Source organism: Labrus bergylta, chromosome 23, assembly GCF_963930695.1.
Source record: "Labrus bergylta chromosome 23, fLabBer1.1, whole genome shotgun sequence".
NCBI lineage: Eukaryota > Metazoa > Chordata > Actinopteri > Labriformes > Labridae > Labrus > Labrus bergylta.
The window spans coordinates 6803215-6820823 of NC_089217.1; the positions used below are offsets into that span (position 1 = coordinate 6803215).

General features: G+C 40.5%; 1 protein-coding gene across 1 annotated transcript in view; it reads right to left on the minus strand.

The window, feature by feature from the left end:
• cacna2d1a (calcium channel, voltage-dependent, alpha 2/delta subunit 1a) overlaps positions 1–17609 on the minus strand; it is an 82661-nt gene that overhangs the window by 8403 nt on the left and 56649 nt on the right. Inside the window, exons 17-34 of the mRNA XM_065951284.1 lie at positions 17084–17167; positions 16895–16969; positions 15372–15443; positions 15150–15221; positions 14988–15049; positions 14426–14502; positions 11234–11294; positions 11010–11116; positions 9084–9168; positions 8776–8838; positions 7430–7539; positions 7276–7344; positions 6787–6854; positions 6655–6693; positions 6499–6570; positions 4047–4199; positions 2891–2943; positions 2508–2563 (exon numbers count right to left, since the gene is read on the minus strand). Of these exons, the coding sequence (XP_065807356.1) occupies positions 2508–2563; positions 2891–2943; positions 4047–4199; positions 6499–6570; positions 6655–6693; positions 6787–6854; positions 7276–7344; positions 7430–7539; positions 8776–8838; positions 9084–9168; positions 11010–11116; positions 11234–11294; positions 14426–14502; positions 14988–15049; positions 15150–15221; positions 15372–15443; positions 16895–16969; positions 17084–17167 (1378 nt within the window). The remainder of the gene's footprint in view (positions 1–2507; positions 2564–2890; positions 2944–4046; positions 4200–6498; positions 6571–6654; positions 6694–6786; positions 6855–7275; positions 7345–7429; positions 7540–8775; positions 8839–9083; positions 9169–11009; positions 11117–11233; positions 11295–14425; positions 14503–14987; positions 15050–15149; positions 15222–15371; positions 15444–16894; positions 16970–17083; positions 17168–17609) is intronic.

A 17609-nucleotide genomic window follows, 5' to 3' on the forward strand; every position in this document is an offset into this window, starting at 1 on the left:
ATATATTTTCTTAAGCAAGCTAGTCTCCCTACATGTTAGTGGAAATAGTGGGAATTTGTGTGTGCAGTTTTTAAGTCAACAGGGAACATGATAAAGGTGAGGGTGATGGAACCAACCATACAAAATCATTGCCTTTTCAGTACTCTTTTGTGTTGATGAGTTGTGTTTCCAGACTCCCAATCAGTATCCGTCCAATATCTTCTTTAATTATTTTATTTTAGCTCTGTTTTTGGTCTCCACCAACGCCTAAAAGAAGCTGTCATATAACATATTCTCCGGTTTTTTCTCCAGCTGGTTTCTGACTTTGTCCCTTATTAAGAGCAGGGCAGTTGGCATAAAAAAAAGGCTTCTCAGAACTTTTCATGCTGAAAACATTTTCCTTATTCTGCTAAAGACATACACAAAGTGTCAACAAAAAATGTTTAGTGATGGAGTGTGAAAGCCAAAACGACGTGCCGAAAGACAACAAGACGCCCTTAATGAAGCAGAGAGGAACTGCAGGAGGCGTGTGATCATTCTCAGTGGGATTGTCACTACATCAACTGTTTTCACATTTAAAGACATTTGATCCGTTGTTTATTTGAAAACAATGACTAGAGCAGATTTATGGAGGATTTAACTGGAGTTACCACCTTTGTTGTTTGATTCCTCTGTCAACTCGTCAGGTCTCAGTTTACATCAATCATTGTTTCTCACAGGGTGACAGTGTTGCTGTGGCTTGGGCATGGGGAGGGATTTGTGTTTGTAAATTAAAAATATTTGCAGAAAATGTTTCCCTGAAAACCAAGCCACAGCACGAGTAGACGTTCATTTAACCAGGGAGGTCATTCCACAATTATTTACAGGAGACACATAATACCACAGAACATCTCTCTCTCTATATATATATATATGTTTATATATTTCTCTGCAGAGTGTTTGATCTGAAGTTGGAAACTTCAGCGGCTGTGGCTCAGTTGGTCGGGGGTTCGATCCCCAGCTCCTGCCGCCACATGCCCGATGTGTCCTTGGGCAAGACACTTAACCCTAAGGTGCTCCCGCTGCATTGCCTGGACAGCGTATGAATGTGTATGAATGGTAATAGCTAATACTGATTGTCACTTTACATAGCAGCCTCTACCATCAGTGTGTGAATGTGTAGGTGTGACCTGTGGTGTATAAAGCGCTTTGAGTAGTCAGAAGACTAGTTAAGTGCTATACAAGCTCGAGTCCATTTACCATTTACCATTTCAGTGTTTAGCCAGCTCTACATCAGTCTTGAATGCTTTCTGCATTCTAACCTCACTCCATTTTTCCAAAGCACCTCCAATATTTTACCTCGTTTTTCCCCGTTTCTGGTCGTGGCTTTTTTAGGTCGGGTGGAATCGTTTTTTTTCTGATTTACTTTCCGCATGGGGTGCTAAAATCTTCCCAAGGTCAAACCATGGATCTCAAGTGGCTAAGATTAACGGGTCTAAATATTTAGTGTGAGCATCTGCAAGGAGAAAACCATGCTATCTAATTGTAAATGGAAATGCCGGACTCTTTCTGTACAGCCAGGTGCAAGAGAGCACACTGAATTTCTCTTTTGGAGGCTCCTGAGACCTTTGGTTCTTAAAAATCACATACCATAAATCCCCTTTTTACAAATGAAAACAAAAAAAGCCCAATGCTCAAACAACATAAACAGACAAAGTTCGAGTGGATGAGGGAAGTGGTAAACAAACAAGTCATGTCTCATGCTTGTTAACCCAAGTTCACAAAGAACATTTTCCCACTCACTCTAAACTATTCACATTCTTTTGATCGTGTTTGTCAGCGTTGAAAGATACATGTCCTTCAGATTGTGCCATCACCCTGACAACATGGACGGGAATCTATGCTTTTCATTAGAGATACATTCTGTTGAGAATGAGAAGAGTCCTGATGCTTTGACTGTTGGGTCAGAAACACAGATAACAACACACACTTCAGAGAGAAAAATTTTAAAAGAGTTGGCAAATTAAATAAAGATTTAATCTGCGTGGCTTGTTCCCAGCACCTTTAAGTCAGCAAATGTTATTTTTCATGATTTGGATGAGCTGATTCTTTCACAAGTATCATCTGAATAAGGTTAAACTATAATCAGAGACAGTCCTGTTGTGCTGTTTTGTTCTGGATCTGTTGGTTATCTGTATAATCTAATAACACACATGCAAACCCAACTCCAAAATTGTATAATCTGGGTCAGGCAGACATGCGATCTCTACAGACAAATGAGTGTTTAATTGTTGATTTGAAAAATATCCTCACTAACGACATATTCTTGGCATGTGCGGAGTATTGTGTTCACATTGTAAGATAAAGACACAATCTGAAAACGGTGTGTTCAGTATCTTTTAAGACCTTGTCAAAGTAGTTCAAATTTATCATTTGACTTCCATAATGAGGCCGTGTGGGATGTCAAGAGCTCGCTCAACATTGCAAAACCTTTTATTAAAACCTAAAAGAAATATTCTGTTCTTTGTATCAAATTGACAGGAACTCACCTGCGTCCAGGAAATTGGGGAATGTGATGCTGACCAGTAACTGTTGCAGTATTGACCTAAGAGCGAAAGCAAAACCCACCCCCACCCCAGGATGAAAAAAAAATCTGGATTCATTGGAACATAATGTACAATAAATATTCTGTGTAAATGCTAATGCAACGATAAATCAAGAGAAGATTTTTCGGAATGCGTACTGTCCTGGGAACAATTCAGCTGTTAAACAGATGCTATGTGTCCATTTTGTAGGAACAAATCCCGGCCTGCTTTCCATTACAGTCTGGGTTTAAGGACTTATATTGCAGAGCTTTATAGTATTTATTTTTGTTATTAATCATTTGAACACAAAGCTAACCTAAAAGATCTGGGGAAAAAAAGGGACTCACCAGGCCGCAGATGTCGCCCACCATCCTAGACTCAAAATATCTGCGATTGTGGGCTGCGAGGGACAAACAAAAAATACAAATTAACCCTAGAATAAAACAACGCTGAACATCCTGCTTGTGTTTACAGTGGCCCGCAGACTCTCCAGTTTGGCCAGGTGAAAGGTCCAAGGAGGAGATTTTATTTTCTTCCCGTTTTCAGAGGAAATTAGGAGACAATCCGTCTCAACAGACGCAAGCATAAATATGTAAACAGGGAACCAGTGAGAAAACAAAGCAGCACACGGTTTGAATCAAAGGCCCGACATGCTGCTCTGATTAGGGTTAGCATGCGAGGGCCTTGTTTTGGTGAATCACTGTTGTATCCTTTCTCTTCAGTTGCCGGTGTGTTGAGTCATCGAGGAGTCTTAACTAACCGTGTTAGAGGCATCACTGGCTGTAGACAGCGCCTTTGATCAGACAATATCTGCACCTTTCATCTCACCTTGGTCACTGGCGAGTTGTAAACACACAAAGTCCAAGTCAGGAAATTGTATGGCTCTAATTTTCTAGCAGTGAGTGGAATTTTTTTGCATTTATAAATACCTACAGATAACACAACATCTTGGTCAAACAAACCTCAAACTTCCTCTGCCTGTAGGGAGATCTTAGCATCTAATAGAAATCCATCAGAATCAGTGAAATGTCTGCAGCCGTGTTTGCTTCTTATCACTCAAACTTGTATGTGTTGTAAGTGATGAAAAACAGTGCCTCTTTCTACATCCCTCGCCGTGTTAGCCAAGCAAGCTAGACCACCTAATCCTGTTACTGTAGCTGCAACTCCCACTCTAACGCTTTCACCATACCCTCTGCTTCCCTTCTCATCTGCTCCTTCCAGATTTATGGCTCCCTGGTGTGTGCAGGTTTGCGTGTACGTGCAAGTGTCTGACCATTTGAAAGTGTGCAAGCAAGCAGGTTTGGCTACAGAGCCATGCGTGTGTCCTTGCATCTGTCTGTGAGCTAATGCATGGAAATACATCTATTTATATGGATAACAAAAAGTGTGAACATGTAAGTGTGGGTGTGCACATGTGGGTGGCTTTGTGTGTGTGTGTGTGTGTGTGTGTGTGTTTAGGAATTATAAGTTGGGTGTAAAAGGTCTCTGGCTTATGTAACTCACCACGTAGACGGATCGCAGGCCTGCATCCGTCGTGCTCTTCTTCTTGGGGTCACAGAGCGACTGGTAATCGAAGGTCTTCTTATAGGTGAACAGGGATGAGTTAACGAGGTTTCTCATGAGGATCGGGTCAATGGCACCGAAGAACTTGCCAATCTGAGAACAAGGAGATGAAAATGGAAACCTTTTAAAAGAACACAACAATGTTCAAATAAATACATGTCAACATTTTGTGTTTAAGGAGAAACTCTAAGGTCATACAAAAATCTGTTATCAAGAGCATATGTACATGACCTCAAATGAGAATGAAGGTTTTAGAATTAGATTTAGAAACAGAGTCTACAGATTTGGATGAATACTGTGTCATTATGTGCTTTTGAGGCGACCCCTCCAAAACACAGTGACAATAAAAAGACCACAGAGATGTTGGGGTTTGGGACGGCTAAGTGTCCGGGGTCCACTGTGGCTGATTTGCAATCCAGCAACTGATTTTTGTCTTAGTTTTCGTGCCCAGAGTTAGTTAAAGCAGATCAACACTGCTCATAGAATTGCATCTTGGATATGCAGCTGGAGTTTTCTGCTAGTTAGCTTAACTTAGCTTAGCATAACATGATTACGGTCACTAGTTAAAAGCAGCAGTGGCGCCATTTAAATTACTTTGGGTGAATGAGAGTTTAAGGTGCTGGTAGGCCAGTTGTCTACCTTTGGACAGAGCCTTGTTAGGTGTCTCCCTGTTTAACAGTACGAGCTAAACAAAGCATGTGACATTAACTACACAGATGTAAGAGTGGTATACATCTTCTCATTTGACTCTTTTTAAAAGACAACAATTGGACAAACGTTGTTCCATTCCTTAAATAAGAGCACTGTAATATTCATCTGAAAAATATGCAAAGGTTGCAGTTTAAGTTATTGTTTATGTGCGAAAGATGAGTCAAGAAACCCTTATGTCTGTGCCTGGATTTAAAAAATGTGCTCATACACACAAACACACACACACACACACACACACACACACACACACACACACACAGTAAATCACGGTCAAGCCAGGATGATGGATTTCGGTATAATCTGATTAACACAGTCCACCAAGCAGCCATCAATTTCCACTAAGAGGAAGCAGTTTGTCTCAGCATTTTAGAGGTGTGACACGACCGTGTGCATGGGAGTGTTTAAGTGCCTGTGTATTCAGGAGGGAGTATGTACACATGTACAGTATTCATCTCTCTCTCTGTGTGTGTGTGTGTGTGTACCAAAAGATGGACATGTGTACGTGCTGGAGGAAAGGCAAACTATCCCTTTCCTTCCACTTTGTGAGGTGGGTGTTAACAAGCCGTCCTCCACACATCCATTCCTCTTTAGTCTAACAGCCAAAGGATATATAAATCTTCCAATCTATAAGGTAAAACGAGCCTTCTCTCCTTCCCCTGTGCAATAACACAAATAATGAATTAACAGTCACAGCCCTGTTGGCTGCAGACTCCCCGAGGGTTGTGGAGAAAGAAAAGGAACGAGCTCAAGAGAGGAAGACATAAAGCGGGAGAGAGAGCAAAAGCTTACGCAGAGAGAGAGAAACTTCGCTCCTGTAGGAAATATGATTGAGGGCACACAGCCTTCTCTAAACAAAGCCTCGGGCCCCCTGGTTTTAGTGCTGCTGCCAAACTTCAGAGGGCGACTGATTTATCCAACGCACACCCAGCACTGATTAGCGAGGAGCCGAGGCTGCATGAAAAAACGTTTACTCAGACAGTGGCAGGGGTGCCTGCACTTAGCTCAGGGCTGCAGGGAAAACACAACTGAAGTGTGTTTTTGTATCTGATACAGTGATAGGAAGAGATGGGTCAAATTGTGTTTAAAACGGTTTTAATTGTTTGAGCAGTAAAATGAAAATTGAGACTTATTGGAGGCAGTCTGACCCAAGTCCCCATTTTCAGGATTTGTGACTGGACGTGGACTTGGACTTGAAAATGCAAATTCACATGCAGTGTTGTAAAGCAACAGTTCCTGTTAGGATGCCTAAAGACGCGCCACACATCTTTTGTTTCGCTTTGAGAGATCTTACAGCAAATGAAACATGGAGAAGAGCAACAGCTGGGACTCAGATTAATCTCCGATGACTCGTACTGTGACTTGAGCACGGCAAACTCAAGACTCTAACTTACTTGAGGTTTTGGGACATGGCTACACTGATTAAACTTTCAAACAAGTTGGGCAAGTCAAAGTGAAGTACAATAAAGCTTAAAAAAAGAAAAGTGAGCGAGAAAACCACTGACCCCCTGCAAACATTTGTTCCAAATTCCTACTCGGTCAGCCTGACTGACAAAAGAAAGTGAATAAAAGTAATTATTCAAGCCATTAGTTAAAGCCTTTCAAACTTGCATGCTGTTTTCTGAATCACAGTTCACCTGCCTCCGTCTTTAGTTTTATAAGTGTGAGTAAATTGCGGACCCACCTTATCAATATCGTCCTCTTGATTGGTCATCACCAGAAAGCCGCCGTCATCCAGAATGACACAATCTACATTCTGTAATCACATCAAGATTATAACCAGGGTTGCGTCTTACTGACTCTTATCCATAAATACTAAGCATGCAATCAAAGCTTTTACCTTATCGTTTCGAAGACAGCCACAGATCTCATCATTGCACTAAAAAGAAAACAGACGAACAGAATTAATAAAAAGTTTTAGTCTGTATCATATATGTGTCATGTCGACATAAAGCAGATAGAATCCACTTACATTCAACTTCTGTGTGGTATTAATGAAGCTCTCCATCCAGGCACTAATGTCCAACTTCACACCAACCACTGCGATCAAACATAAAAGCCAGACATCCTAGATCATGTTGGACCTCTGCATAAACTTTACTCTCTGAACTTAGAAAATCCAAACTTGGCCAAGGATCACAGGAGAGCAGACAACTTGATGTGTGGCTTGTGTGTGTATGTGTGTGTGTGTGTACGTGTGTTTGTGTGTATATGTCAAAGAGAGAGAAGGAGAAACAGACAAATTAAGTGTAGCAGTCTATTAAATATAGCCTGTGTAAGTCTGAAGATATTAAGAAATGAAATGGGTTAAGGCTCTAAGGTTGCAAATGTAGGTGTCTAAATCAGACTAATAGCGGTAAGTGTGACTTTGTTTATATGTATGTGGTAGACTGGGAAAGACCACTTAAGAAATAAAAAGTAGAAAGGTGTAAAATGGTCCTTCTCTATTTTTTGACCTCACCAGCTGGTTTGAGTATGACACCATCAATGTTGAGGTTTACTGCTCTGCTCACCAGAAGGGATTCACTTGCTGCAAGAAAATGAAACACTGTATAAACATGAGCCGACACATTGAGACACAAAACACACCTTTTCTGTGTTTCTGATTTACTCACTGTTGTCTTTTCTAGCATAAGGTGTAAAGATGTAAGCGTCGTTGTCCAAACTTCGCTTATAGAAACTTGACTCATATGTCTCTGCTTCTTCTGTCCATTCCAGCCCAGCACTGTTAAATACAATTGGCAAAAACACACAAGAGACAAAAATATCGCCATCAGCAATCTTTTTCACCTAATAATTCAGAACTTTTTCATACATTATAAACCTGCTCTGTCTGGAGTTGGCAATTTGTTTTTAAGGTACTTTACACTGAGGTCATACCAGTCTTCTGATTTTTTTAATTGCCTTTAAAATACTGTTAGCAAGACATAAGCAGTTTTCACGCATACAGAAAACTCCAGAAATGTATCTGAATTTTTCCTGGTGAGCTGCAAGTGTGAACGAAAACAGACACATTTTCCACCCAGACTTTTCTCCTGCCAGCCCCCTAATAAATTCCCCCTCCCCCACATAAAGGCTACCACATAGAATGAACCTTTGTAATACGGTAGAATACAATTTTATGCAGACGATACACTGATTTACATACCTGGCTCTCAAGTTCATTCTGTTTCATTCTGAGCTTAGCACTTCTTGTATGCTAATAATCCATATCTTACTGTAATTCCTGCGCTCTAATAACAAGATCATATGGTAGCTCTTAAGTCACATACGTCTACATTGTAGAATTCTGCCTTCTACATCTGAAAAAAATGCTTCTAAAACCTCGAAACGTTGATGACTCCTATACTTTAAAAAAACCTTCCGGATATAAAGTTTGTCCCAGTTTGAAACAATGCCATATGGAAACCGTATTCAGATGAGATTGCGGTGTCCTTTTCTAAAAACAGCTACACCACTTGTCATTGTACTGGACTGTTCTTGGAAAGAGAAAGCTTTTAGGTTACTGCTCAGCCTATATTTCAACCAACACCTATGGTCATGCAGTTTGGATGGTGACTTGAAAGTTTACTTTAAGATTGTTGGCTCAACTTTAAGAATAAGTTTGTACATTTAAATGGTTTCGAACCACTGTTCAAATCAGGGAGGCTTCTTTATGCCCCCCTTCCACCAGGAGGATACTCCATGATAGACCCACACACTAGGACAAGGACTATGAAGAGAATGGCTCATTGCCACTTTTTGTTGGCCCGATACAACCATAAGTCAAACTCTGACAAGTGGCAGCGAATGGATGGGTGAATGTTCAAAATCCTTTTATTTGTAGAATTTAAAGCATCAGTGGATTAACTGCAGTTTGCTTGGCAGACCATGTTTTTACCTTTTGTCAGATAATCCTGAACATATTTGCTTGTTCCAATGCTTTAAATCCATTACACTTCCATATGAACTTGATAAGTACCTCTTAGGGTAGACCCGTGTGATCCCTCCATCGGTGGCAACAAATCTGGCAAGGACACCATGCCTGACAAGCAGAGGAGATAAATCTATAAAACATACAGTTACAAAAATTTGGAATGTGCTTTATGTCTGCAAGACATTTATTGGTGATGCTGAAATACCTGAACCATCTGTATTGAATTCTTCTGCATAGACATGCATTACCAAATACCAAGTATAGAATAACTGATACAACATTTCAGTTTGTTTGTTGTATCTCAAGAAAAAAAACCCATTGATGGTAGAGTTTAAGATGTAGGGTTCACTCACAGCCATTCATTATCTTTCCAATTCTTGACCAGTTCTGATGTGATGCCAGCATCCAGGAGCAATCTGTTCACCAGTTCCACATTACCTAAAGAGACAAAACATCACGAGACCCAACATGTTATCCTTTAATATAATTTTGTGTGTATGTTGATTAACCAGACATTGTCAAGTATATGATTAACTATTCAGTTTTTGATCAGCTTTGAAGTTTTCATCTTAAAAAAAATGGGGATACCCTATTTATTGTTTCAGACTTGGCTTGGAAAGCCTGTGTAACAGGAATCAGCTGGAATATGTGGGATAAATTCCCGAAGAGCATCAATAGCCAAAACGGAATGCATAATATCGGCGCGAAAAGAGAGATGGAAGAAAAGGTGAGCAAATGACAACACATGTTTCACAGAGTGTTCATCGCATGGGGGCTTCCAAAATGAATTTTCAATTTGTTTGCAACATGTGAAGAAGCTTGAGTGGATATATAACTAAACTTACGAGCAGATAAAAGGTCTGATTGATGATTTCTAGACAAGAGGAAGGTCTTGTGGATGTAAGACAGAAACACACTGGTTTCATCTGAAAATTGAACCAGCTGGCCAAATTGGTTGGTTAAGGTGTTACTTTCCCTTTTTTCCAAAACATCTGACAAAACCACCTGACGAATATAACTAGTGAGAAAAAAAGCTGCTGGCCGAATCATTGGCAGTGCCCACCACTTTGAACTCTCCAACAACCTGCTTCACACCATTAACATCAAGACTCGTCGATACACCCCCACCACCTCTTCCCTACCTTTATGACACACCACACACATCAGAGAAAACAGCTGGTGCAACACTTTATCCCCCCCCCCCCCCCACCCTCCCAGCCAACTCCACCTTCTCTCTTTGGGCAATGGTTTTCATTAAGGATACTTTATTGAAGGCAGCCCAGGAATTCCTAATGTACTTCAACTCTTGCGCCACTGCAGTGGCTTACCCTTGGAAAGCGTGTAACGATACTCAAGCCGCCAACAGTCCACATGGGCCTTACTTTCCTTCTCCCTCTAAACTCCCTGTGGACTACATTAAAGTAGCAGCTAATAATGGAGCTAGTAATAATTCAATTGAGTGAAAAGTTTTATTGGATTGATTTTGTTGAGATGTTTGAACTAAGTTCCCAAACTCAAATCGTTTAACTACACATAAAGGAGATTTTTTATAAACACCTGGGGAGCTCTTGTTTTACTCAGTGGGTATAAATGCATATCTATGAATGTCTGAACCAATGGCAGTGATGTTAATGCATTGGTCAGATGTTTGGGAGAAGGTCCAGTGGCCCCTGATTTGTGTTTTATTGCTCCGCTCGTGCTCCTGGCTTGACGTGTCCTGCTCTTTCTCACAAACACACAGTAATTGGATGAGGTCGAGCGGGTATAGGTGGGGTGTGGAAGGCACATTATTGGTGAATACTGTGTGTGTGTGCGAGCGCGTGTGTCACATCTAAGCCGCCGTGCCTCACACATGTGCACCCAGGCGTGTGATGGTCAGACTTTTAGAGTTAGCATCACATGGGTAACACGAACACAGGGGTTCCACATCACAAAGCTTTGCCTGGTCATGCACACCGAAACCATCCAGCAAGACCTGCATTTCACTAGAAAGAGAAACCTCTGGGAATCGGTTTCCATTGGCGCACTTCCATTAAATGTTCAATGCACACCTTAATGCCAAGCCAGATGGCTAAGATTCATTCACAAACACTGTGAAGCATTGCAGCACTTTGAGATGTAAATAGGGTCTGTATGGAGAACGACGCCAACGTGTGCTACAGACCGTACAGTAGGAGCCAATAAACAAAGCTTTGATTCTCAAGGAAAATATAATAGTTGATGGCACCAAGATACGGAGAGGTATTTCTGAGAACATTTCTCCATGTTGTGATACTCACACATGGGGTTGTTTGGAGTCTTTATGTCAATATAATCGTTGAACTCCATGAGGAACTCTGTGTTGTTTGAGTTCTTATCAGGTGGTTTAAGATCCTTACAGTACACCCTGTGGGAAACAACAGAGGTTTAAAGAAAATAAATATAAGAGGATAAAAATGAATCCCAAGGTTGAAATTTACATCGCTGCCAATTTGCAGTCCAAATAAACTCTGTTTGGTCTTACCTTGGTGCAATATATGTATAGCCGTATTCATCGAATTTGTCCACCAGCAGGCTTTCAGAAACTGAAAGGTAAAAAAAGTAATATTTGTTTTCCTCTTTTGCAGTTCAACTTAAACAGAAGTAATCATTGAACACAGATGAGTTGGTGGTTTAATGGGCACAATGTAACCCCTTTATAAATATTGAACAATGCATTAATAAGAGAGGTAAGAAAAAAATCAACAATGAGATTTGATCTCTTGATAGACTTAACATAAAAACACCTTCTGGAAAAAAACAGTTAAATCCTTAGAAAAAAAAAAAAAAAAAGGAAATACATTTAGGACAGTAGGAGTTCGTACTCACAATGAAAATAAGGAAATTGAGGCACAATTTAACACACAACAAAAGTTGTGAACTTTACTCTGCACAAACAATGAAAAACTCCAAAGAATAAAATCTTCAACTAAACGGAGAAAATCAAATATTCACAGTAGAAGTATCACGATAGACTTTGCGAGACATGCCGGGCGAAGGATCGACAGGGTTCCAGAACAGGAGGAGAGAGATGAAAGTAAAAAAGTAAAGAAATACTTGCCATTTTCCCCTGGAGTGGAAAAAAATCCCAGCAGAGAGAAAGTGAGCGAATGAGAGATTCGTCCCCCGGGGAGGAAAAGACGAGAGGGAAAAGAAAGGGGAAAAAAAGGACAGGGTAAAACCACAGGGGTCAAAGGTGACACAATATTTTATTCACAGAGCAAGCCCTGAATAGAAATATTGCATTCCCAACAAAAGGTTTAAGGCCTTTGGATGGAAATGGAGATGATGCTGATGGAGAACACAACCAGAGGCGTATAATGTGGTCAGAACTTTTGATGATGTGCTTTTAGCATTAGTATTAGCATTCTTCTGGTGATACAGTTAATCTGAGCTTTATGGGCATATTTGCACTACAATACTGCACGTTAAACTGAAAATGAACCACAGCTTATAACCTTCACGTCCCTTTGACGTTCTCCAAAGCGTGTCGTGTCGACAGTAGATTATTCTATACTGCTAAATTTCTCATGACGACATGGGCTTCTCCTTGTCCTGTTTCGGTGGTTATGATTGGGAAATAATTGCACCCATGTGCTTTTTCTTTGATATTCGGTCAGCACTTACTAATCCAACAAAGTATCTCGTAATGATGGATAGCAGGGAGATTTGGGGAGTGACAACTGCTTATTTTTTATGCACTTTTGCTTGCCTTTTCACACTCATGATGACATTTCTGCCGGTTTTGTGAATATTTTGTTCTAGAACTGAATAAATACGGTGTCTGAGGCATGTCTGTGTGGATTTCAACATGAATCAATATCACACATTCAAACATGTGAGACAAAAAGCAGCCTCGACTTAACAAATGCATGACAAATAGATGTTGGAATTGGTTACATGGGATAAAAGAAGTATAACACACACAAAGCAGGCTTCAGTTTCAGATAATCCAGAGCTTGACGTGTTCTGTGTTGGTTTTTTGATGCAGTGTCCTAAAACAACAAAACTGATGACAAAGCACACAGAAGGACACACTGGAGGGACGCAGCCATGTGTGTCAAGAGCGTTCCTGTCTTTCATTAGAAGTTATTTAAACAAGGTTGTAAAAAGGCAAAGTGAGTCAAAGAGGAGAAAAGTAAAGAAAACAAAAAAAGAAAAAGAAAAGCGCCAAACAATGTTTTGGGCTCAGACTCACAGCTTTCTCCTTTATGGGATCACCTTAAATTATCACAAACATCCTGCTGTCTGTTCTTTGGACTACAGTGCCAAAACCACATCTGAGGGCTAGTGCAACAGGTGGGGGTCGAGTACATACGCGCGCGTGCAGACACACACATACACGCCATGTGCGGCACACTGTGTGGGCACGCGTTGCATGCAAAGCACTACTTGTGAGTGCAGACGCCGGCTTGATTCAGTGTTGCAGAATTGTCATTATTAATCACGAGCTATTAGGGGAAGAAAAAACAGATAATGAAAACAACATGCTCCTGTGTGTGTAAGAGTGCAGCAAAGTGTTAGTGTTAGTGTGTAAGGTGAAGCACGGGAGGAAATACTTGCTCTACTTCCTCCTAATACAAGCAAAAACTGTCTTATTAGAGTATTTGTTAAATGACCTGTTAAGGTCAATTAGTTACTTTGGTTAACAGCTGGGCTTCAGCATGTTATTTGCAATGGCTACAGTGAGAATAAAGCTCCAAAGACTAAATGCAAGTCAATGTAATGTGTATTCTGAAATGACAAAATGATTCTAAGTGTAGGCTCAGGTTTAACCAAACAAACACATTAAGATTTATGAGTGCACTGATGTAGTAACCATGTGTGCAGTCAGAAAAGCATTCATTACAAATGTAGACTTTATTCTTTTCTACTTTTACATATTCTTTTAATACAAGCATCCATTGATGCCAATCAGACTTTGGACTTGCTTGAACTATTTTGCTTCCTTCAAATTGTCATAAAGTCATTCTTTTCTTTTTGTTCACAGGTGAGATAAGATTTCAGCCGCAAAACAACAACTTCTAAAAGTAACAGATTGAATATTATCTTTTCATGTTTTTTAAATTTAGTGAACACAGACACATACTGTAGACACACACATACACACACACACACACACATATATAAACTATAAAACTGTCCTCTGAGGAATACTTTTGAATACTATGAGTCAATGTTTTACTAGTGGAAACAGACATTGCTCCAAAGAGATATGAGACGACAATGCTGCATGTGGAACCTCTGACCCACCGACAAAAACACATAACCACACATTCATCCACTTAAAGACACACACATGCACATAAAATGATGTATTTAGTTGTAAATTAGTTCACGAGCACTCTAAGTGTGAAAGACGACACTGGAGCCACTCGTCCTGCTGTCTGGCAGCAAAATCTTTAAACATCACCACAACCGAGTGTGTGCGTTGCCATAGTTATACAAGAAGCGAGGGCTTGCAGTTTAGGTGTGCTTGGGGCACTGTAGGTGATGGATAGGAACCATTACAGTAACTCAGGCTGTCTCTGCCTTAAATGGAGAAAAAATAATGTGACCAAAGAATGTTAGCAGACATATCCCAACATTTACCAAACGGTGTAAATAAAAGGTAAATTTGACCGAATGGAAAAAGTAAGAAGGGCACAAATGTCTGAGGTGATTTATTGGCACTTACATTTTGCCTGGGTGATTGTGTCGCTGATAGTGGTCCGGATGTAATGCATACTGTAGTCTGGAAGCACCAGGGCCAGGCTGAAGAGGATATGCACACAACATCTCATTGCAAAAAAGCAGAACAGTGTGTAGTGTTGCTGTAACCTTTCTATCACACTAAGCTTCTTTTTTTAAATTGTAATTGGAAAATTGTGCATTTTTTGAAACTCTTTAAGAAATATATCCACTATGCTTTCCCACAATCTTCCTCAACAGACCCAATTCACATGCGAAAACACATATTTTGAGAATTGAAGCGCCGTAGAAGATCTTTCAGTAACTCCTGCTAAGTGTTTTTTAGCATCAGGCAGGCCCCCTCAGTGCTCCACCCACAACACTTTAAATCGTGCCTGGACTTCATCCTGAACTCAAGACCCCCGTCCAGCTCCAGTACAAATGAGAACAAAATACTTTTATGCAATTATGAGGAACATTTTGCAAACTGTGTCTGTGGAGAAACATCTGGATTACCTCTATTTCAGGACTGCGTATTCAATTATTCATGAGACGTCGCTCGTATTTACCTGTAATCTGTCCCCTTCACCGGTGCAAAGCTGTACGTCCTCTGACCTAAATCAATGTAGCGCTTTGAAGGCAAAAGTTGGGTCGGAACATCAGTACATTTCACTGCAAAGTAAATGTGTTTAGAATTGTCATGGACTTCCAACATCCCTGAATGAAATTACCTCGTCTTGTGATTTGACTAAAGTAGAAATGGTGTAATTCCCCGTCAGACCGTCGATCATTCTCCTTCTTATCTGTGGACCAAATAATCAAAAACAAATTAATCAGAAAATAAAAAAAAGGAAACGATGAATCCCTCGTAGAACATTTAGAAACTACGCAACACCATTGATTCTGACAAGAGTTCATGGAGCCATACAGGTGGAGTAATCTATTTTCCAAACCTCCACTTTGATCTCGTTCTCCAGCTCTGCATCCAGGAAGTCCAGCGTTACAGGTTCATTAAACTTGGCAGTCTGCAGAGAAATGCGAGCAATCAGTCCGTCGTACATACTGTATTTATGACTCGGGGGCTTTGAGTACAATGCAGAAAACATAAAACATCAGTTGTTGATCTGGTGCTTCCAAAAGAGATCGCGATGCATACATGTTTTTTTTTGCAGCGTCCAATAGGGAACATATTATGGTCTAATTTGTCTGTCAACGCTGACGTTTGAGTGTTGTAATCATCTGTGACCAATGTGTGCACGCATAATTTACAAGAAGAGTGCAATTCTCAAAGGCCAATGAAAAACATCTTGCCATGTTTCAACAGACAACACTCGGAACCAATCGGAACATTTTACATAAAGAATTCAAAAGCCAGCCAAACGACACAAAGAAAGTGAGTGCGGTAACTCAGACAAACATTGTAGCTGCTGCAGAGATACTGTTTAATACTAGTTTAATGCTAACAGGACAGAATATATACACAATCTTTCTACAATAGAGAAAACACTTTACATACTAAACAGCCCTGTTTTACACCTGGTATCAACATGCATCCTCAGTGGTCTGATCACAAGTGGACAGCTCTGAGTACAGGTGTAAACACACCTGAATCACTCTGACATTGAGTCACTCAGACCACATCGGGACTTGGTCTGGGCTGCATATGTCCACATTCTTCCAGGAGTGTGTATGCTAATATGTTCTTGGCCCCATTGAAGGGCTGTCTAGTATCTGTATTCAGGGCCAAGACCGTGCTGAGTGACAGAGCGCTTGCCTAATTTAATAATTTGAGTTTGAAGGTTTTTCATTTCATTCCAATTATTCAACCACATTGTGCATGCTTTTCAAACACGTTTCATCTTACATGCTTCTGTAATGCGGTTTAACTCTCAAAATGCTTTATACATAAAATGTATTATCATCATTATTTATTTTTAGCTCATACAAGTCACTGATAAACAGCACAACTGTAGAGTAACATCTGGCGTCTGGGAAAGAAAGTTTTTATATCACATTAACACATCAGTCAATATTCACCAGCTTCCTCTGCCTCGCTCATCCACATGAGCTTTTTCTCTCTCTCTCTCTCTCTCTCTCTCTCTCTCTGTGTGTCTCTTGCTCTCTCTCCCTGCTGGAAGTCTGCATCACAGTTTTAAAAATACATATAATTTAAAGGTTGTCATAATGAAACAGCAGGAAAGAGAGATCCGATCACACATGGGAATAGTGTCGTTTTCTGAATGGCTGTACTTTGAGCTGTCCACTTGTGATGGGATCATCGAGTACACATGTAAATAACTACCGAGTGTAAACAGGCTCGGTGTCTCGAACACTTGTTATATTCCCAATCAGGAATGTTATGATTCTCTTGCCAGTTCGGCCATTGTTAATGACAAACTAATGGGCTTTGGCACATTACCCATATCTTTGGATCAACATGTCAGGTGAAAATGATTAGTCCAGTGATTTCTCCTACCAGCGGCTGAAGATTAGGATGGAGCAGCACATATCCATTTGGATCAATGGCAAAGTAGTAGCCATTGGGTCCAAACTAGGAGAAGAATGAAATCAAGGTGAAGATATCTGTGTCAGAGAAGGCACTGGAACATGCTAAAAATGAGATATAACTGAAAACAAGGCTGTTTAAAAAAAGATGCTCTCTTACAGTAAACCGAGGCGTCAGTCTCTTGATATCATCAAGGGAGACATCAATAGCCATAACACCCAAGATGAGCTGGTTTTCAGTTTTCTGAGAGAGAAAAACAAACCAGGGAGAAAAAAACAGAGTAAATTAGGGGTGAAAAGAGTCAGTGGGAGACACAAGTTTGATTCCTGTTGTGCTTTCTGGATGAGTCAAGTCCCTCTGCGCAGTCTGAAGGATATCAAGTAAATGGGGTGCAACAAAAATCTGGACAGTCTCATTCCCAACAGCTTTACATGCCGCCATGAGTCACTGACAAGGCATTTCCAGCCTTTAGTCTGTAGTCACAGAGGAGGTAACCTCGAGTCCTTCGAGGTAGACATGTAAACTCATCTTGAAGCACTTAGCTACCGGATCATTTGTCTCTCTGATCCACAGGTTTGATCTGCTTTTTGATATCTGCTCTATGACATCTTCCTGTGGAGGCATGTGGGAGAGCTTTAAGGGACCGGAACGTCAACAAAGGACACAAGGAAGAGCCACAAGAAAG